Source organism: Trachurus trachurus (genome assembly GCF_905171665.1).
Source record: "Trachurus trachurus genome assembly, chromosome: 14".
Classification (NCBI taxonomy): Eukaryota; Metazoa; Chordata; class Actinopteri; order Carangiformes; family Carangidae; genus Trachurus; species Trachurus trachurus.
In genome coordinates, this window is record NC_139903.1 from 26,215,841 (window position 1) to 26,237,361 (window position 21,521).

Sequence of the window (21,521 nt, forward strand, 5' to 3'; positions counted from 1 at the left end):
AGCCAGGTGCAGTTCGCATTATTCATATTACACTGATGGGCTAACCCACGGATCCCAGGCTCTGATAGATATTTACTCCATTTCAAAGTTTTTTAGACCCAGCGTGACACCTACAGGCCCACGTACACTTTTTCACTTGTCCTTAAATTATTTCCAATACTTCAGATAAAGACAATCTTGTGCTACTGTTAAACTGTGTGTGAACAGCTCAGAAAATCAATTCAACCAAAAATGTCACCTGGTGGTCATTTTGAAGCTAGGATTTGGGATTTGTTCTTGAAATCTGCCAATCATTGAGCCACAAAAGACAGGTTTAGTTTCAAGGGGAAGCCAGAGTGGATGTGACTCAGAACTGCCAGGAGGACATGTGATATTAATAAGATCTCAACATCTCCAGATTCACTGAACAAACAAGCTTCAACTGTCTGATACTAGAACAACATCTAAAGGCACACTGAGTTTGGCTTCATTGCCTGGTTCTAGATACTGTACCGTGTACAAAATAAAGCACTGTCCATATGAATAGAACGTATAAAGCACCTGTAACACATTAGTAGTTAGCCTAGTGTCTGAGAAACACATTTAAAGCCACACATCATATTTTCTGATGTGACACCTATGTGGGAAAGTGATATCCAAATAGTTAAAGGGATAGTTCAACATTTTGGTAAATTGGCCCATTGCCATAATCCCTATAGTTTAAGGAGTAGGTTCGTTACCTTCAATTGTCAGTGCAAGCTATTTTTAGAACGGCGGAGCAGAACCGCAAGCTGCTCAGAGCTACGCAACGGAGGCTCATGGGATTTCTTGGTTTCCCTCAAATTCACGCAGACTGCTGATGCGCGTTCACGTCGGGGGCAGTCTCTGCATTTGCCTCGAAAACAACATTTCGTTATTATCTCATAGCGTGGTGAATGTGCAGGTCACAACTTGTCCACCAGAGCGTTTGGAGTTGTTGGAGTGTGTATTTGATGAGTTTGATGAGGGAAACCAAGAAATCCCATTAGCCTCCGTAGCGTAGCTCTGAGCAGCTCACGACTCTGCTCCACCGATCTAAAAATAGCTTGCACTGACAATTAAAGGTAACGAAAAACTATAGGGATTATGGCAATGGGCCATTTTGCCAAAAGTGTTGAACTATCCCTTTAATGCACAGGTCTTAAAGAAGGGGCGGCAGCATTTTCCTCCACATCAGACGACCCACACACTGCTGGGTGTACTGCTCAGGACCCAAGAAAGACCAGTGCTTACTGTGGTTGTTGGGATGAACCTGCTTTGTCCGAATCAAACCGGTGAAAATTTAATATTTTGTATGCAATATAGGTTCACTATATAGACCTGACCTATTTCTACATAATATATGTGATCAGACTTAATGGCTGTGTATAGAAGTACGCACCTGCTCATTGGAAGGATATTACTGTAAAGTAAGACTGTCATTGTGTCGTTGGCAGGATAAATGTCACTGAAAACCTACTGGGCTTAGATTGAATGGTGGTAGAGTGTCAACAGTGACACAGAATAGAGTCACCAACAGCTCTAAGCCTTTTTTATTGTCATTGTATAGTCCACTTCCAACTGTCTGAGACCACTGACTAATCCCCCCCCCCCAAATAGTATTTTAGTCACATCACTTTATTCACGTCACTGTGTAACCCACAGTAATCTGGACTGTCCATGTTTGGGGTGTTTTTTTTTTTTATTCCATTCATTGATTCCATGTCTTGTAGCCATGTGCGAAAGTAGTAACTCCTCCCCAACACACAACACTCCCAAGCAGCTCATTTTACTAATTGAACCCTCAGATCATTATCAAAGCACTATTTACCTCTGTGCAATATTTTAATTAGATTATAGTCTCTATTTAACCCATCATGGACTCTTTGAAGCTCTGTGTTTTTAGTGTTAAGTCCTCAGATGCGCTGTTTGAAACAAATGACCAAGCCCTTTTTAATTTAATGAGAAACGCTGCCTATCCAGACTGAGTCTCTTTGCATCCTTTTTTTTGGGTCCCACCTACTCGTTTTTTGCCATTGAAATCCAGTTAATTGAAGGAGTCTTTCACCGCTATACATGAAGGGGGCCAAATTAGCATCCCTTTCTGCCCATTGGGAAGCTAAGGCAGACGTGGATGCTTTGATGTGAGAAGTGCGCTTTCAGTAGGCGGCAAGCTTCCTGAAAATGAGCTGATGGCCCTGCTATTAGGCCCAAATGCAGATGCGTCCATGTGTTGCAAAACGCTTAATCTTTTAATTGATCACCTTCTGCATGGCCTATTCTCCACATGGTTTCCCCCCACCCCTCGGCTGCCTGTTAATCAGAATCACATTTTGAAGATGACATGAATTGCTTTTCAAAAGGCAGAAACAGATAGAAAATCCAGCGCAAAGGACAAGAGAGGATCTAGGTTTATTGTGCAAAAGCCCAGAGAGAGATGCAGCTTTTGGGACAACAATTTGCTTTATGTAATAAAAGCCGATTGAAGATTCTCAAATGTATGTGTGTGTCTGTTTATCTTAATGTTTGTGTGGCTCTTAAATACATTTTTCATAAAGTGTTGTTAAATTTATGATGCCCCTAAATACTTGTGGTCACAGTAATAAGTGGACAGTTAACAGCTGACTGCAGCTCTGTGAACATCAATCTGCTTCCACAGCAGCTGTGATTATTGGAGCAGAGGGAGCAGAGTGTGGTGTCTGGTTTGATGGACATCTGTTGATCAAGAAATCAAGAGTAAAGGCAAATGACTTCATGAGTGCATTAATGAAATAACACAGAATCAGCTCAAAAAGGATTTTAATGTAGTTTTTATGCATCCACCATATTTATTAGGACATATTGAAATAAAGTCCAGCTCCATGTGATCAACTAATCAAATGACACAAAAAGACTAAACCCCCAGATAAATAATCAGATCCATTCTTTAAAATGTTCACAATAAAATAAGAAAGTGTTTTAAAATAGTATTTAATCTGTTTATTAGAATGATTTTTTTGTTTGTTTTATTCAGATCTTTCTGGCTCTTAGCAAAATGAACTGTGTAATAATTACACTCATCCCCGCAGAATTCAATTCTGACAGATTTCATTAAGAAAAAAATAACATTTCCATGGCCACATTTAGCCTGAAACAGTGGATGCAAAAAAGGCATAACAAAAACAAGGAATGTATTAAATGCTTATATATTTTTTTTTAATTTTAGTTTTTTATTATTAAACATTCTATGCATGTTTGGGCATATTAAATTATTGTGGGTTTGAATTTTCTATATTTTAATCCACCTGCCCTTCAGTGACGGTCACTTCACTGGATTTCTGCGTAAGGAGATAAAACAGAGCTCAGTGATGAAATTCATCAAGAAGCAGAATTGAACTGCAAACCTGACCAGAGATCAGTCGAGGCTCGTGCCTGCCTGGAGATGATCATAACCACCGTCTGGACTAAAGTCAGAGTTTGTTTGCCGACTGTTTGTCGTGGTTTGTGGCTCTGTGTGTGTTGGTGTAAACTCAGCGGGCTCCAGGCAGGAACCCAGCGAGAAGCAGCAGCGGCTCATTCAGAGCTGCAGCTCCACGCTGTGAACACGGTCTCCTCCTGCAGCCAGCAGCTCATCACACACACATGGGCAGCCTCAACAACAACAACAACAACACTACATCTATGGCATGTTTCTGTTCATGTGATGGTAGACTCTTAAATCATCCCTGCTCACTTTGAAAATGTAAACAGGAAAGAGAAGCTTGCTTTCCGGTAGAAAAGATGTGACAGAACAAACGGAGCCAAGTAAGGATTCATCATTTATATATACTATATATATATATTTACAGACAAAAATATAAACTGCAGTTAATGAGGCACTGCGTGTGCGACCAAAACGAAACATCCAACGGCATATAGACAAACAAAAAAATGAAGTAGGTAGTGTTTTTTAAAAAACAAAAGCTATATTGTAAAATTAAGACAATTATGTCAGACAAAGATCAGGATATATGAGCTAAATTAATGCAGCATGGAAATGTTGATATAAGTGCAAAGGCTGAAAAAGCATGATGCCTATGTTACACATAAGACCTACTCGGCTTTATTCTGTGTGAATGTGAATTTAAAAAAATAAACAGCAGACTGTAATAATAATAGTCATAATAATAATAACAATAATCATGATAACAATAATAATAACATTAATAGTCTGTTCTCAGACATGTAAGACGAATATTCCCACAGCCTGTACAAAGTTAAAGGGGCACTTGTAAACAAAAAATCAATAGGCCCACTTTTTAAATAAATATTGACATTGTATTGTATAGACTAACCCCCCAGCCCAGTTTAAAACAGTAAATCAGTGTTATCTACAGTACATTTACAGGATGCGCGCCGTTTATGAATCAACCTCAGCCTACTATAGTAGATGGTCCGGGGAGCAAATGTCATCCTCGATGTCCACGTCGTCGTCGTCGTCGTCGTTTTCCTCCAGCAGGTACGAGTCCGGCTGCAGTCCGTGTTTCAGCTCCTCCGCGCTCGCCTCGTTCAGTTCGCTCTCGCTGGAGTTCTCCGCGGATCGCTCCAGATCCCCGGGCGTCTTCCGCTCGTCCTGCGCTTTCCTCAGCTGCTTCTTGTGCTTCATCCGCCGGTTCTGAAACCACGTTTTCACCTGCGCGCCGGGAAAAGGACGAGAGTGGTGAGTTATAGAAAGAATATTAGGCCTACATAGATAATAAATCGATAATAAAAAATAAAACAAAGGACTCAGTGATGCTCTGATATTGTGGTCTGAAGAAAATCCAAGGGTAGATATAAAGCCAAAATTATTTTACATTCGTTTTATGTGACAACAGCAATTATAGTAACAACAATAACAACAATGATAATAATAATAATAATAATAATAATATAATAAAAGCATAATTATAACAATAATAACGACAATAATAATAGCTATTATGAGTCAGAACAAACAATTGTAAGAGTGTAATAATAAAGTTCATGTTCTTATATTAGCCTGAAGCCTATACTGAGTGTCTGCGACAATATTCTGTTGTGTAAGTATTATTATTTTCGTATTGTTGAGGTGTTTATAGTTTGGTCGACCTTCTTGGGCTACAATTTTATTTAGAAACATTTGCACAAACACATCCTGCATTGGTCGAAGTGGCCTTGAGCAGACTCCATATATCTCTGCCCTGGATCTTAGTCAAACTAAAAAATCACATGCTTATGCGTATTGGTGTGGGTTACCTGAGTCTCGGACAGGCTGAGCGCCGTGGCCAGCTCCACTCTCTCCGGCGTGGACAGGTACCGCTGGACTTCAAACCTCTTCTCCAGGCCTGACAGCTGCGAGTCGGAGAACACCGTCCGGGCCTTCCTGCGTCTGCAGTGCTTCCCCGGTAACTCTGCGTGGTGCTGGAACAAGGCCGGCATCTGCATCCCTGCAGGGCACAGGACAGTGGTTTGAAAGGGAAAGATTTAAATAAGTAAATGAAGATAAATAAAGAAATCTCTAAATATCCGAACTCAGTTCAGTGAGTATTTTAATTTCCTTTTTTATATATAGGTATATATTTTTTTGGTTGTTATGTGACATGATTCAGGGCGAATTTAATAACAAAAACTTCTTCCTCATTTTTAGAGCAGCAGCCTGATTAGGCTATCACTTTTAAAAACTGCCCAACATTTTTTTTTTTATCTTGACATCAGTTCATATTAAAAGTGCATGACCTAATTCCACTTACACCTATATTTTAATGTGGTGAGGTCAAACCTAACCATCTGCTGAAAAACAAGACATCAGTAATAGTTATTTTCTGAGTTGTTCAGTTAACTGCATTTTGTCAGATGAATCACTATGACAGCTAAAATGCACAGATAAAAACAGCGTTTTAAAAATGGGAAGATTTACATTTACTTTAGAGCATTTAAAAAATATGATATTACATTTGTAACTAACAGGCAGCTATCTGAGGAATCTGAAGTTTCCTCATCGGGAGGCCTCTGCCTCTCTGATGCTTACCAGATGTGAAGAAGTACTGGTGATGCTCCGGCTTGTGCAGAGGATGGTGCGGATGTGGCGCCAGTATTGGGGTCGGCATCAGTGGGTATCCATACTCCAGGATGGGCATCCGGGAGGCCAGGGAGCTGCAGAACGGCGAGGGGATGACCTCTCTCAGCGGCTTGGGTTTGTGCAGTAAGATGTCCTCAATGAAAAACGATGTCGACCTCTGCGTGGGCGCCGCAGATGCGTAATTCATACTCATGATGTTAGTTTGCTTTTGCTATGTTGTTGTTGTTGTTTTTTCTAATTTCTTTTCTGCCTTTAAACCTGCATCAGCATCTGCCTGTTCCCCTCCAAGTCTCCCAGCTTAAATGCAGCCGCTGTGTGCGCTCAGTGGTGCAGCAGGCAGTGGGAGGGCGGACATCCAACAAGTATTTATTCAGACACACTAGCGGATTGTGGAAATTGATTTGCACATCGGCCAATTACAGCTCTGCCCGGGCGGGTGGGGGGAGCCGCGAGGGGCTGGTTCCTCGCGTCCATTGGCTGAGCCGCGATCGAAGCTTATAGTGAAAAGAGCGAACAGACTCCAGATCAGCAGCGCACCTGTGACCAGCATCACCGCTCGGGCAAGAGCAGCTCGTGCGGTGACCTAGCAACCACGCTGCTCTCATCTGGCTCACGAGCACTGTACGTAATTAGCCTATTTTTTTTTTTTAAATGTACCCTAAATATACTTTGTCAAATAGTTTACAAACAGAATTAATATTAAATGTTACAGCCATAAAAAAAAAGAGATGCAGGCTGCTCACTGTCCCACATGGAGCCCACTAGGCCATGTTGCTTTAGTGTAAAGATGGAGCTGTTGGTTATTTACTTTATGGTCAGGTAAATTAAGTGTCACTTCAGGTATGTGTGTCCACTGCTGGCTTTACACAACATCTGGAATGGCTATTAAACAGAAAGCAGAGAGCAGGTTACCTTGCTTTTTCCAGACTGAAACAGGTGGAGGCTCATACTGGACTTCAGTGGTTTAATCTTGTAGAAAAATGTAGCTCCATACACTGTATGTGTCAGTGCAGAAAATAACAGTGGGTTCATGCATCAGGTGGCTTTATGATGTTATAGACTACACTGTAAAAAAGAAAAAAAAGGACAGATAAATTTTCTTTTATTTTTACAGTAAAGAACAGCTGTGGTCACCAGAATGTTACAATAATAAATAAATTCCAAAACACTGTTTTGCCATTTACGATATGATTAAGATGATTTTGATTTTAATTTTAGGACAAAATAGCACAATCCTTTATGGTAAAGACTTGTATTCATAAGATATGGTTTTAAATTCATAACCTTGTAGAAATCTAAAGGGCCCACTGTTTTTATCATAGTAAAAGTCTGGCACAGCTGCCAATTTCCAAACACAAAATTGATGGGTTTCCTTTAAAAAAACAACAAAACTAAATGTTTTAATGTGTTTTTGTTGGTCTGAAATATAAAAATTACTTCATCATGTTCATAAATTGGCTTAAAATGTCGAATATTTTTTTTTTTTGCAATATGTTAATGTGAGGGCTGTTGATTTGAACGCATTAGTAGACACAGTCTGTGTTTCTTGAGAATAAGTTGGATTTATTGCGACAAAAAGGTGGAGTGGTGGGGGCGGGGCAGCCAGAGGAGGATGGGATGGCTGGGGGAGAAGAGCTGAGGTGGTGTCTGTTGATAGCTCGATAAGAAGGAGTCCTGGAGCACGAGCAAGACAATGTAAGCAAAAGCACAAAAAAAGAAAAACATAGATTTCTCTACATCCCTAAGCTGGCTGACTGAAAGTGTAGCACTGAAAAGGCAGCACAATGTGACAACAAGTGGCAGGAGAGCAGGGTTCTTAATGTAGGCAGCTATGGAGGTGAACCAGGTGCCAGATGAGGTAGCTCTGTCACACACACAAAGACACTACTCACTGGTCATTGTGATCGTTAAGATGACTGAACTTCCACTGGCAATTTGTGCTTAACAGTGAATGAATAGAACTAGCATCATGGCTTACAGTCCAGAGGCAGATATACAAGTCCAAGATTTACCATTAGCATATTCGTCCTTATTCAATGTGGATGTTTTCCTACCTGTTCCATCCTGCAGTTGATCTAAGGGAGCAAAGTGGACAAGAAGGGTTTCACCATCAGGTTGAGTGGACTGAGTTGGAGCTCTGGACCTGACACCATCCGGGAGAGGGCAGATGTAACTGTTACTACCATGTAGCAAGCCGAGGTGGACTGTGGTGAGGATCCATGCTGGGAGATGATTTCCAGTCTAACCCTCAATCCCTTGTCCATTATATCACATGACCACTGAGGTGTTTGGATTAGCATTGCATCAGCAAACAACTTCTCATTCACAGTGTAAAATGCTTTTTCTTGGACAAACCCACAAGAACATGCAGTTTTCTTGAACTGTAACATTGCCTAATGCACAGCTTATGTGGAAAATCAGGTGCCACACTTTTGTCAAAACACTCAACAGCCACAGCACAAGATGTCACTTCAAAGAGGAGACAGTATCCATCTGTAATAGTCGCAACAATGTAACATTGACTTTGATATCAATGTCAGCTGTTACTGTGGGTTCAAGAAAACAAATATGTCTACCGGCCAACTGAACAGAACCAGCTATAAGTTAGCTTGGAGCTAATAACATCTGGACACAGCTGAAATGCTGATCAATACAGTATTCACTGGAAATGCTAGCTAATGGAAATTGAAAAATGTTTAGGCTACCTTGTTAAACTTGATTCCAACTCTCTCTGGTGGCTGATGGTAGACTTTCCAGGAGGAGCGACTTTGCTGATAACATTTTATATTGTGCTGTATTTACAGTGTTAGGTTACAGTGTATATGGCAGGCCTAGTAGTAACAAAAGGTTAGTAAACTTAACAGAGACAAATGTTTTGTTAGTTATATTGTTTTTATACAGAAAAAAATATAGTATGGGCTGTTATATTAATTATTGTATATTTATATTATAAGCTATTTAACTGTCCAGCAATGTAGCCTACCCCCCCCCCCCAAAAAAAACAAAAAAAACTGTAGAAATTACAGTTATACTCATGTAGCTATATATTTGCAGTGTTTCACTGTTATTAAGATTTTATTAAACCATTCAGTTTTTTTTACTGTCATAGTTTTGCAGTTTTTTTTCCCTACCGTGAAATCCACTGACTGTTTTTTTTTTTTTTACAGTGTAGCTACAGCAGTGGCTTCAACATTGTGTGTATTTGTTTACTGGCATCCATCTCACGTATAGACCATAATTATTAGGCCCTAGTCCTTATTTCCAATGGCATCAGTGTGATATTCCTTCAACATCACGAGATGCTTGGACCTCAGTGGTTTCACGTGGCCTCCCTCTTTGATTGGTCTACTTCTATAATGACTTTCCACAAGTCTGAGAGGGAAAACTTTAGATTGACTTGTCTTGGAACTTGAGCATGCGGCCACACGCAGTGTTTTTAATTGTCCGAGAGATTCACTCTGATCAGCCGTCTTCCTCCGTGTTAGTAGCTTTTGAATCAAGTGATGTAGCCCGTGTCACAGGAGGATTAGGCTGCTACAGGTCTGTCTAATTCCGCCCAAATTGGCTGTAATTGTCGGTATTAAAATCTGGGAGAGTACAAGTGCCGCTCCTGTGCCCATTTGCGAAAGAAAGCGGTGCGCTGTAATTTGTTGATATGGTGTTGTCATCACATTTCCAATCAGGCCAGTTAATGTGAAAGTGTCTTAATGTAGGCAGAATTCACGCTGCAATGCTATTAGGCAATTAAGGGAGATGTTAGAGCGGAAGTTGTAATCCTCGGGCTGAAGGACAGAATTTCTATTTGATCAGATGCAGCCAGAACAAATTCATTACTGGGAATCAGTTAGGCCGGAAAAAGGCTCTGCTCTGCTCTGCGCATAGGTTTGTGTTAAATAGACGTGTATGCTCAAAATGTAAATTAGCACACTTGGTTTTCTGCAAATCAAAGACTGGTATTGTAAAGGCTGTACATTAGAGGTACCTGATGTCATAGCAGGGCACAGTAGTAATGCTGCTGCAGAAGGTGCATAATCTGTAGCATAGGTTATACTATGGACTATAAATATAAGTAGCTCGGTTTTATTCAAGATCTATACTCAAAGAAAACAAAACCATAGGAGTTAACCTACATTTAAAACTTTTCTTTCTTTCCTTTCTACAGGTGAAGTTAAAGAACTGCGGGAGAAATGAAAAGAGCTTTTTAAGGACGTGGCCACAGCAGATGGAGGTGACCCCGCTGCACCTGGCTGCGGGCGCGTCAATCCCTTTCACGGAGCGCACCAGGATAACAAGTTGCTTTTAGAGGAAAATTAGAAAGTAAATGAAACAAATGGTGATGAAATCGTCTTAAGGATCCGTTGGTGAGGCGCGGTTAAGCTGCTTTTTGTGGCCATTTCATTAAGTAAAAAATTCTGAGCCGGTCAGCTGCTGTGCGTCACTCCGTTAAGTGGCACGTTTTGGATAAGAGGGTTGCGGCGGTGCACCGGCTTATGTGGGCTTACAGTCAGCAGAGCAGCGGACATGCTGGAGGTGGAGGTGAAGAACAGAGCAAAGGAATAGATTGATGGAGGAGAGGAGGACACAAACTTACGGGGAAATGTATCGGCATGTTGGGCCATTCATGAATAAAAATACATTCTGGGTGAAACTTCATAGGTTCAGGTCAGATGCACCCACATTTCTTTTATTAGAATGGATGAGTAAATATCACCAGAAATAGCTGTGAGAAAATAATAACAACAGGTTAATATAAGAGAGTGGTGTGACTGGTTAAAGCAGCTGTAAAATACGCAGAGTGCAGTCAGTGGATGAAAAAGAAGAGTCACATTTTCCGCAATCTTTTTATTATTATTATTATTGAAATCATTTAAACTTTGGTCATCATCCATGCTCCAGAGCTAAACTCTGCAGCTGATCCATGGTTTGTTCCTGGAGGATGTTGGAAGTCATCTAATGAGAGTTAGCGCCCCTGGGGCATTCGTGCATCCGATAGGCACACATGTAGAACACACCTGGAAAGGAAAGAGGAGGTATAGGTCTTTATCATCCAGCAGGAACATTTTCACTCATTCATTTTCAAATAAACGTTTTTACACGTGGTGCAGATGTATATTTATTGCAGTTTATTGACACAAATAAGTGAGATTTTAATTCAGGTAAAACATGAAGGTTTGCTGCTTCAGGGATTTGTTCAGTAATTCGTAAATGAATTATTTTATATGAGAAAATAATCAAGATAATCAAATATTTAATACAATCTTGTAAAAGGCTATAATATGATATAATTCCAATGTAATTCCTTCATTCCCTTTGTTTGAGTGTGTGGAGCTGCTTAGTTTTTTTATGTGACTGATGAGGACACACTGAGGGTCTCTGCTCAGTGGAAAAATGTTGTAGTGCAGTCAACAGTTATACACCTGCTGTGTATTTGGCTTCAATTAATTAATGAAAATAATGAGAAATAACACAGAAATAGATATATACCATATATTATGGTCTTATTTTCCACCTTTTCCTGTTCTCAAGGATAATTTTTGCTGATATTTTTGATCTCACTAAAAAAACTGTTTAACTTCACGATGATATTTCCAGAATATTGAATGTGCTGTTTCTCCCCAGACCATTTTCATATTCAGTGCAGTGAAATGCATGCTGATCAGCAGGTACTGCTCAGCATGGCGGAGGATTCAGGGATGAGCACTTACTAAAAGCATCACTTACTTATAATGTCACATCATTGATTCGGCTGCTTGACTATGGGTTAACCCATGTATGCTTTGACTGTTGCTGCTGAGCGCCGCATTGTGTCATGTGACATATTTTCTTTTTTGTGTTCTTTATTACACACAGCACCTGAGCATGAACACCATTAGTCAGACGTGCAGTTGTGAGCTGAGGCCTTGATATTATATGGACGTGGACATCATTTTATCTTCTGTACTCATTTTTTAAAAACTGCTACAGGATTTAGTGTAAAATATCAGTAAATAGGAAAAGTATTTTGAGCCAGCTGCAAACCATGACATCATAAAATCTGTTCCCCCCTCAGCAGGAGATTCATCAACACCTCAGTGCATTAGTTGCGTATCCAGGAACTCACTCAAGGTTACAGCTTTAATGGAGTTTTAGATTTAGCTGAAAATGAAACTAGACAAAATGTGACTGAATGTGAACCAGAGGAATTTTGCTCTGTTGGTTTACCTGAGAAGAACGTGAGCACCACCGACACCCAGCCGATGATATAGGACCAGGAGAACCTCCAGTTTCCGTAGCGTTTCCCATAGTAGTTAATGGTCACACCGGTGTACACTGCCATTGCTAGAAACACTAAAAAGCCTGGCAGATAAAAAAAAAAAGAAAAGAAAATGTTTGAGAGAGATTTTACAAACTGCTGCTCGTGGGAGTTATAGTTTATAGAGCAAGTGATTCACTCTAAATACAGACAGGCAACAAATGATCTCATTTATCATGAATAAAGGCCACTACGAATGATCCAAAACAAAGTATTTAAAGCAGTAGCTTGATGAAAACTCTGTGCCACAAATGAGGTGTTTTTATGAATGTAATAAGCAGCTGTGTTGTGAAATTAGGCCAATAAAGGACTCATTAAAAAGCCATTTGCTCATGATTAGGAGGTCATTATTGTTATTTCTCAAAATCTTGCCTTTAGCCTTGACTCTTTGGATGCTGAAATCAATTAATGTCAAGTAAAATACAAACCACAACACCACAACAAAGTGAAAACAAAGGAGAGGTGAACTTACATGAGATGAAAAACAATATGCCTGCAGCAAAGGTTTTGTCAAACCTGTCGAAGGAGGAGTAATGGATGAAGGCCATAATGCCGATGATGATACCGATGAAGCAGGCCAGAAGAGACAGGATCATGAGGGCACGGGTGGCGTCTAAGTGAGCTGTGGACAAGGTCAAAGGTCAGTCACCGCAGGGGTCAGCGCGAGTCAACGGAGCTGAATTGATCTCACATGCAGCACATGCCGAGGCCGTGTTAACACGCAGATATGATGGAGAATGGCAGATGAGTCATTTTGTCAGACTTGCCCCGATGGAAATCTCTGGATCAATGGACCACAGTGTTATCACTTCACTGACAGAGATGATCACACATGACACAAACTCTGATACAAAAACACTAATACACCTGCTGCTCTGGAGGCACAGAGACAAAGGAGTTAAATTAAAAAAGAGGAGACAGAAGAAAAGCACATGTGTTGTTATTTTCTAATGTTTCTGACAAGAAGCTATGAGGAGAAACAATACGTTATTTTTTAAGAAGCAAAAATGAAACCACAATCTAAGCTATATGCTATAGTTCCATATAAATAAACAAATAATTTCATTTTTGTAGCATTATGTGCTCTCAGAGTCAGGTCGCTGACCTTTTCAGATAAGTTATTGAATAAAGACGCTGTTTATCTGAACAGGGAGGTTACACACGATTAGAATGACACCATGTAGATAACTTTTCTGTGGCTGAACTGATTTCAGAACAGCTTTCAGAGATGCTAACATGTTATAGTCAAGTGAAAAAAACATCAGTCGGTCGTCTTACCAATACTGATATTATGCGGGAAGCATTTTCCCGGCATACAGTAGCGCCACAGGCCCTGGTGCATGTAGTTGCTGGACTGCCGATACTGCATCCAGTAATCGGTTGCTGTGGAAACAATCAGGAGGATGTTCCCCACGCCTGCACAGAACAACCCTCCACCCATAAAGCTGTACATCCTGCACCTGCAGACACACACACACAAACACACACATGGAGGAACATATGGTTACTTAGACTCAGTGGTCAGTGGACGGGCCCCCTCCTCCCCTCCTCACACACACACACACACTTCAGGGAGAGAGGGTGTAAGTGTCAGTAATTGCGTTGTAATGAACATATTATTTCCACTGGATTGAGCCGTGGGTCGCCTGTGTGTGTGTGCTTCACTTTGTTCTCTGAGAGATCAGTCCCTGAAGAAGGCTTTACATACCCCCCCCCCCCCCACCCCCCCCCCCCCCCATCCACTCACAATGCGCACACACAAACACACACGCACACACACATCCAGCCTCCATCGAATGCAGCAATGCTTTGATACTTGATACATCTATTGCTCATTGTTCCACCTGGATGCAATATCCTGCAGCCGCCCTCTCTTTCTCATGGAGAGTTGTCGTGGATGTTTTTTTGGATGGAAAAGGATGATAGAGAGATATATCTTGTTATGTCTGAAACCTGAACGAGATGCTTATTGAAGAGCTCTGTGTGTTCATTGAAGAGCTCTATATTTCCACTGGATCACATCAAATCCCTGAGCATCCTCTCTGGTGACTTCCAGCAGCTGGCTCAATCTGAACCCCAGCATGTAAAACAAATGAAAATGGTTGATTTTTTTTTTTTTTTACTTCCAACCAACACAGTTGTATTTTTTTTATTTTATTCTATTTTTTTTTTTATTTAAGTTTGCTGTTTTCTTTCAAACCTGGATAAAAAATCCCTGAAACCTGTCTAACCTAAGTTAATTTTCAGAGGCCTTGCTTGCGGCGGCCGCTGACCTCGGGTCTGATGGTTTCCTCTCAATCACACAATCACATCACTCGTCCTCTCCACCGAAATTCTCCAACTCTCTCAAATGTCCTGTAAAATGTGATAAAACGGCCCCACCAGGATGAGAAATGCTGTGCATATTTGTTAAATAATCATTTAGTGCAACCTCTATGTATGACTGAAACACTTTGAAATTAGAAGCACATTTCTCTATCTCTATTTCTCATTTCATGAAACCCACATTACATTTTAAAACAATATAGTATATTTGACAAAACAATAAAATACCAAAATGTAAGAGAGTAAATAAGAGTAATAAGAGACCAAAAACTCATGTCCACATTTTTCTGACGGATCAGTAGGCTATCTGATATTTGCAGCATCAGGGTTTTGTCTCTACATGAGGGAAAAATGCAGCAAGAGACATAAAAACAAAATGTAAACACAAATAACTAAACAAAGTCAAACAGTTAGGCTACTGGACAAAATCCAATATAGTCTTACCGTGATTAATCCCTTCAATGAAGACGTGTGTTAAGACAGGGCTGCCTGACAAAATACAACAAGATCCTGTAATGCCCACCCAGGCAGATTTCCAGCAGGCTAATAGCTCTAGCATATGATGGGGTGAATGGGGGGAAACAGGGGCTACAACAAACACAGCGCTGAGACAATAGGCCGGGATGGACACCGGCCAATCAGCATCAACCAGTTTTGTGGTTTGGGAATCTGCTGAAAAAACAGAAATGACAGAAGCTTGGCAAGCTGAAGTAATACTGATGACTGCATGGTTTTAATTGAAAGTGGAGGGCTGAACTGGCTTTAGTGGAGGGTGAGCCAGGCATGAAATGGTCTGCTTCTGATTTTACACTCATTTAAAATATATGTTGTAACTCTGTTTAAATCTATTCCTGTTAACTTTAAATAGGCCTATTTGACTGATGTTTGTACAGTGGTGAATTTTAGTTATGAAACGACAGCCTACCACACACACTGTGTTCAGCAAGTAGGCTACAGATCTATTATTAGTTACTTTAATCTAATCACAAAGATTCAGTATAAATGCAGTGTATGTGTGTGTGTTTATGTGCATGAACAGGACATCAGGGCATTCAAATAGTGAACACAACAACTACTACTACTCATACGTATTGTAAAGAAGCATTTTTTAAACATTTTATTTAACCACCTGTTAATCTCTATCACTCCTGATTTCCATTTGATCAATAAAGGGTCAAGGCGACCATCTAAACATCCTGCAATGATGCCAGTTGCGCATGGCAGTATACTGAATGTGGAGGATATTTATGTATGTGTGAAGCTATCTTTGAATCACGTTTTCTAGTAAATTCTACTTATTTCTGTATTGGGATGTAGCCTATTCATGTGATGAACTGAAAAATATATTGAAGGAAGTGAGTGAGTGTGCATTTCATGTCAGGCCAGTTTAAGTTTTTATTTTTTTAAAGCTGAGAAAAGTGTGGAAGAAGTAGGCTAAACAATGCAAAGCTATACCAGATGTAAAAAGCTGTAAAAATGTATGATTGAATACTTTATTTCAGCAGGTTTGGTGAGCAAAACATTTCACATGCACCTATTGGGACATGAACAAGTGCTGAAAAGTGAAATAATCTTAACCTTTGAAGAAATGTAGGAAATGTCATTAATGCCCTAGATCCTGAGTGGTGCTGGCATTTACTGTATGTCACCTACACTGGGCTATATAATCCTTTGGATAAATTAAGTTTTTAACATTTGGTTACAAATTATTTATTTGCAGTGTATTTCGGTTCAGTATTTAGACATTGCAAAATCTGAAATATGAACTGGCTCAGTAGGCCTAATCAGTCGGGAGAAGTAGCCTAGCCTATATTGTTTTGCATTGATATGGAGATGTGCATAATTTTGGTGAGGTGTGGAAAATTCCTATGTTTTAAGTAGACATTGAACTTCTCACCCTCCAGGTGTCAATTTGTCAGCAGCCAATCAGAGCCAAGTCGAAGGTGAATATTTCAAGACGTTGGTAGGTTTATTAAGTTACTGTTGTAGCTACATCTAGGTTAAAGTCGGTTGTTTTTATAGTTTTGCGTAACTGTAAAACAGGCGAGTGAGTGTTCTCCAATCACTAATGTTGCTAAATTAGCACAAATGGTTGTTAGCCGACTACCTGTCTTGTGCTGGAGGGAGAACGGACTGAGTGTGTGGAAACGCGTCTTCTACGCAGCTTCTGAGTGAGTATCAACCCCATAATCATCCACGATAAACCCTGAACGTTATATGCAGGGGTGGAAAGAGTACCAAAAAAATCTACTCAAGTAAAAGTACAGTTACCTTGATGAAATTTTACTCAAGTAAAAGTAAAAGTACTGGTGTAAAAATCTACTCAAGTAAAAGTAAAAAGTAGTTCATTTAAAATTTACTCAGAGTACAAGTTACTTAGTTACTTTTTTTTTTTTTTTTTTTTGGGGGGGGGCTATAATGGCCAGAGATTGGCCTAACATTCTCTGTGCATGTCTCTGTGTTCCAAATTTGCCCCTTCTCCATCCATACACTGGTCTCCACCATCTTTTAGCTCCTGTGGCGCCAACTTGATTCTGACCTTCTGACACTGCAGTTGTCCAGAGCCAATCAGATGGACAGTTACAGTTACTGGCACTAAGGTTGTCACGATCATGATCATGATACTAACATTTTCAACTCAATATCGATATTAAGGAAAATATTCGATACTCAATACCATTTTCAATACGGATAAAATCACTCACACACACCTGTTTTTTTTACTGTCTTTCCTGTCTGCTCTCAAGGAGGAGGAGGAGGAGGAGGAGGAGGGGGGGGGGGGGGGGGTTTACTGTAGGTTCTCTCTCTCTTGCCTCTTTACTGTAACCAAAGACGGTTTAATAAACCATTTATTGAATATCTTTGCTGTAACTGCTCTGAAGCAGTGGGCTGCTTGTCTGTTCCTTTGAGCATGGCCATGGATCTGACTGGGCTCCTACATTTAACTCAACGGACCGCCGGTCCGGCCTTCAGCCCCGGTGTGTCTGGCAGGGTCACCATAAACGTAGCCGAATAGATGGACATGCCTGATAACGTTGTCTTTAATCATTAACGTCAGCTTTTAACCGCTAGCTGCGGCTAATGGCTAATATTAAGACGACAACATAGCGACGAGCCCTGTTATGCACTAACTCACGTAGCGGTGAGGGGGGAGAGGTGTGTACCTGCTGCTGCTGTGTGCGTCTGTGAAGGGAGAGAGAGAGAGAGAGAGGCGGCAGCAGCGTAGCTACTTTTGACAACCTACACAGAGTTATATATTTTTTACTTTGTAACTTAAGCTATTTAAAATGTAACTAAGTAAATTTCTTCCAACAATATGTAGGCTACTCAAGTAAAAGTAAAAGTACTGATTTTAAAAATTACTCAAAAAAGTACAAGTACACAAAAAAGCTACTTAATTACAGTAACTTGAGTAAATGTAACTCGTTACTTTCCACCCCTGGTTATATGAACGTTTACGTTTAACAGAGTTTATGCATTTTGTTGATAGTGTGCTTCGGACTCTGCCTCCTCCTGCTGCAGTAGCCTACCTTACAAGTGCTCAGGACTTGGGGTTGCCAGTTGTGTGTGTTTGCACGTGTTTTCTTCATCGCCCGGCTCGACAGACGCTTTGAAATGACGGACACCGACGACTTTCTGCGTTTTCAGCGGAACTGTGAGTACAGAAACATTTTCTTTTGGGATTACTAATGAGCTGCCACAGCGGGCCAGAGTATGGCACCATAAACTGAACAAAACAGCCCCACAGAATTTTACATTTATTTTACAATGGTTGATTCTATTGCATTTCTTAACAGTTATTTTTGTTAGATGATGTATTAATGTGACAGCCAGTGATGTAGGCTATGGTTAAAATAAGGGCAGTAGTGTTGGTCAAGAGTGTGTGCATGGGAGTTGAAGCTTACAATAGCCTACCAGTGTATAGCTATTCATTCAGCCGGCTTGGCCTCTCTCACCCCAGTCAGAGTCATATGCCATTGTAACTGCAGACACATCCCGGCATTATGTTTTAGTAGCTCTCACCAATTCTCCTTCCATGCAAAATAGTCTCACGTGTGAAGTTGTGTATCGCAACAATCCTGTATAAAAATTGAATTGAATGCCTGGGCTACAGAAAAATTTGTTAATTCAAGATTCAAAGATTTTCATTGTCAAATCGAAAAGTCGCTGCTCCCTCACATGAAATAAATGTAGGCTATAATGCTGTAGAAAATATAATATGTTATGTACTGAAAATAATGATTTTTCACATGGTATAAGATGTTGCAATCATATATGTAGTCATAACAGTCTGTACTTAAGCATATATATAAAAAATATACATATTTCTCTGGGCAGAGTCAAAGCCTACATATGGAATTGCTTCAGTTTCTATTTTTGACATTCTGTATGTCATAAATAGAAAATTAATTTCAATTTAATTCAATTATGTGGGTCATTCAATGAATTACAAATTACTATATAAATTTCCAGCGTTCATTTGAGGCCATTTATATCCACATCAGTGACATGGTGAAATTGTTTGGTCATCAGTCGTATTTCGTATAAATCCACATGGCCACATTTCAGCCATCACAGACATGAACAGACACTTGGTGCTCATTCAGCTCTTCATCTCTCTCTTTTGCACCTTCAACTAGCTCTTCAGTCTGGACTCGAGAGCACTGACCATAAATACAGTTCTTCAGTATCATTGCTATCTTGACCTAAGTTAGGACACTCATGTCCTAAACCACTGACCAAATACGGACGTGAGAATTCAGCTTCAGTCTGTGCTTTTGTCATTGATCAGCTGACTGATGTGAGTCGACTCTGCTGTGCTGGTTCACTCTCATCACTCTCATTACTGTTGGTTTCTGGCTGCAGCTGTTTTGTGGGAAGACTTCATGAGATGACAATATCTTTAATATTGTGTTTACAGCTTTTCTGAAGTAGCCAAACATTATATTAATGGACCAAGCAGGAAATAGATGATGAAAAACACAGGGCGTCATTAAGCAATGTTGTGATTATAGCCTACAACTATTACCCCAAAAATAAAATGTACTAAAATCAAAATATATCCATGTTGATGGACAATTTGCTCTCAAATTTTAAAAGTTTTTGCGAGTGCGGTTGCGTTTCCATGGAAACACATCATGGGATATGACTAATAGACTCCTATGTCTAATAGAACGTAGTTTACCACTTCAGCAAATAATCCGACCCTTAAGCCAGGAACACACCGCCACGACGCTTCCCGACGCGTCCCGACGCCGACGGCTTTGGCCGACGAGTCTGTCGCCTCTCGTCGGGAGAAAGGAAAAAGTGAAACACACTGCCCCGACTGCCGACCAGAGCGACTGAGTGGCGAGGACTCCCCCATAGAAATACAGACCAATACAGACCAGGGGCAGCTCTGCTCACTGTTCATTCAAACAAACTAATGCCACTGCCACAGTTAATTTCATCAATGAGACCAACATTTATCTCCCCAAAACAATTTAACCAGCCACGTTTTAACAGCGCTAAAGCCGAAATTAAAACAGTTTTTAGCAGCTTACTGCTGTGGCTCGGTTGCCGCGAATTGGCGATAGCCGATGCTAATTTCTGTTAGCCCGTCTATGGTGTTTTACATTACACGTTAGCATTAAGCTAGCGGGCTTTATATGCTTAGTTGTGAGCTGTGTGTGTTTTGAACGTTGTTTCAAACTATGTGGGTTTGATTGAACATCTTTGATGCTTAAATATATATATATATTGCCGCTTAATATATTGCTTTACTCCTCTTTTTATTTTGTATACCATTTTTACTGTAGCACAGGCTAGGACACCGTTTGTTTACTGTGGTCACTTCCGTCCCTCCCACACACCGCGCTGATTCGCTTAGGGCACCGCCAATCAGAATCCCCATAGCTAGCACACAGCCAATCAGAGTACCCGACGAGTCTATTCTCCCGATGGCCGACGAGTCCCGACTGAGCATGTTCAATCGGCCCCGACAAGACCCGAGGCTCCCCGACGGAGAGGAACACACCAAACAGACGAGCTGCCGACGCCGTCCGACGAGGCCAGACGCCCGACGGTCGGCTCGGTGTGTCCCTGGCTTTAGTAACGACCTAGCAACAGAAAGGATGTTCTAGTCCCAGGTGAACTTTGAGCTGACGTTAATGTTTTATCACAGTCTCGCAGTTTCCCACACTAAACCAATACCGTGTCACTGACACAGCTGGTGGAGAAAGTCAAACATTTCGATTACTTCAGATTATTTAAAAGCCCAAAAGTCGCAAAACAGAGAGAAAAAGGAGAGGTAATATCTTCCGTTTTATACGTATAACGAAATATTTGCGGCGCAGTCACAGCTTGTCTCTCCAACTATTTACACAAAGGGAACACCCTCTTGGTGAAAACGGGGCAGTTTGCAGCATATTAACTAAAATATGTTGATTTAATTGTTCCAAAAATTTGACTTTGGCAGCCGACAGGAAAACTCCACAGGGAGGCTGATGTGGTTTGTGATTTATTTTCATGAGTAAAATAATGTTTCTAATCCTTGAATGGTTACCATCAGGATGAATACAACAACATGACGTGACGGAGTAATATTATTAGTGATGAGTCAGGCGTGCTGTTATGCTGATTTTCGCACGTTCTCAATTTCCTGTTGACCAATCAGATTGCTTGGTCGGAGCTACTTGTTGTATAATCAAGTATTAACATTACATGGTGCATGTTTGTGTCAGTTACAGCATTGGGGACCTGGGAATTTGTGATCATTCATTTGTCAGAATACTATCTAGTATTACAACATTTGCTTGCTGAAATACTTGAAATTCGTACAAATTCCACTTTCTAAATTGGTGGCAATGG

At 40.5% G+C, this 21,521-nt stretch overlaps 2 protein-coding genes across 2 annotated transcripts; both read right to left on the reverse strand.

Moving 5' to 3' along the window:
• Window positions 1–4,396: 4,396 nt before the first annotated feature.
• On the reverse strand, window positions 4,397–6,248 carry bsx (brain-specific homeobox; the record flags this gene model as incomplete). Its single annotated transcript, XM_083986331.1, has 3 exons — window positions 4,397–4,648; window positions 5,233–5,423; window positions 6,005–6,248. The coding sequence occupies 3 exons, from the start codon at window positions 6,246–6,248 to the stop codon at window positions 4,397–4,399; spliced, it is 687 nt and encodes a 228-aa protein (XP_083842457.1).
• A 4,757-nt stretch (window positions 6,249–11,005) lies between these two features.
• lim2.1 (lens intrinsic membrane protein 2.1) lies at window positions 11,006–13,800 on the reverse strand (the record flags this gene model as incomplete). The annotated part of the gene is made up of 4 exons (XM_083986589.1): window positions 11,006–11,067; window positions 12,257–12,391; window positions 12,820–12,969; window positions 13,626–13,800. The coding sequence occupies 4 exons, from the start codon at window positions 13,798–13,800 to the stop codon at window positions 11,006–11,008; spliced, it is 522 nt and encodes a 173-aa protein (XP_083842715.1).
• Between the last annotated feature and the right edge of the window lie 7,721 nt (window positions 13,801–21,521).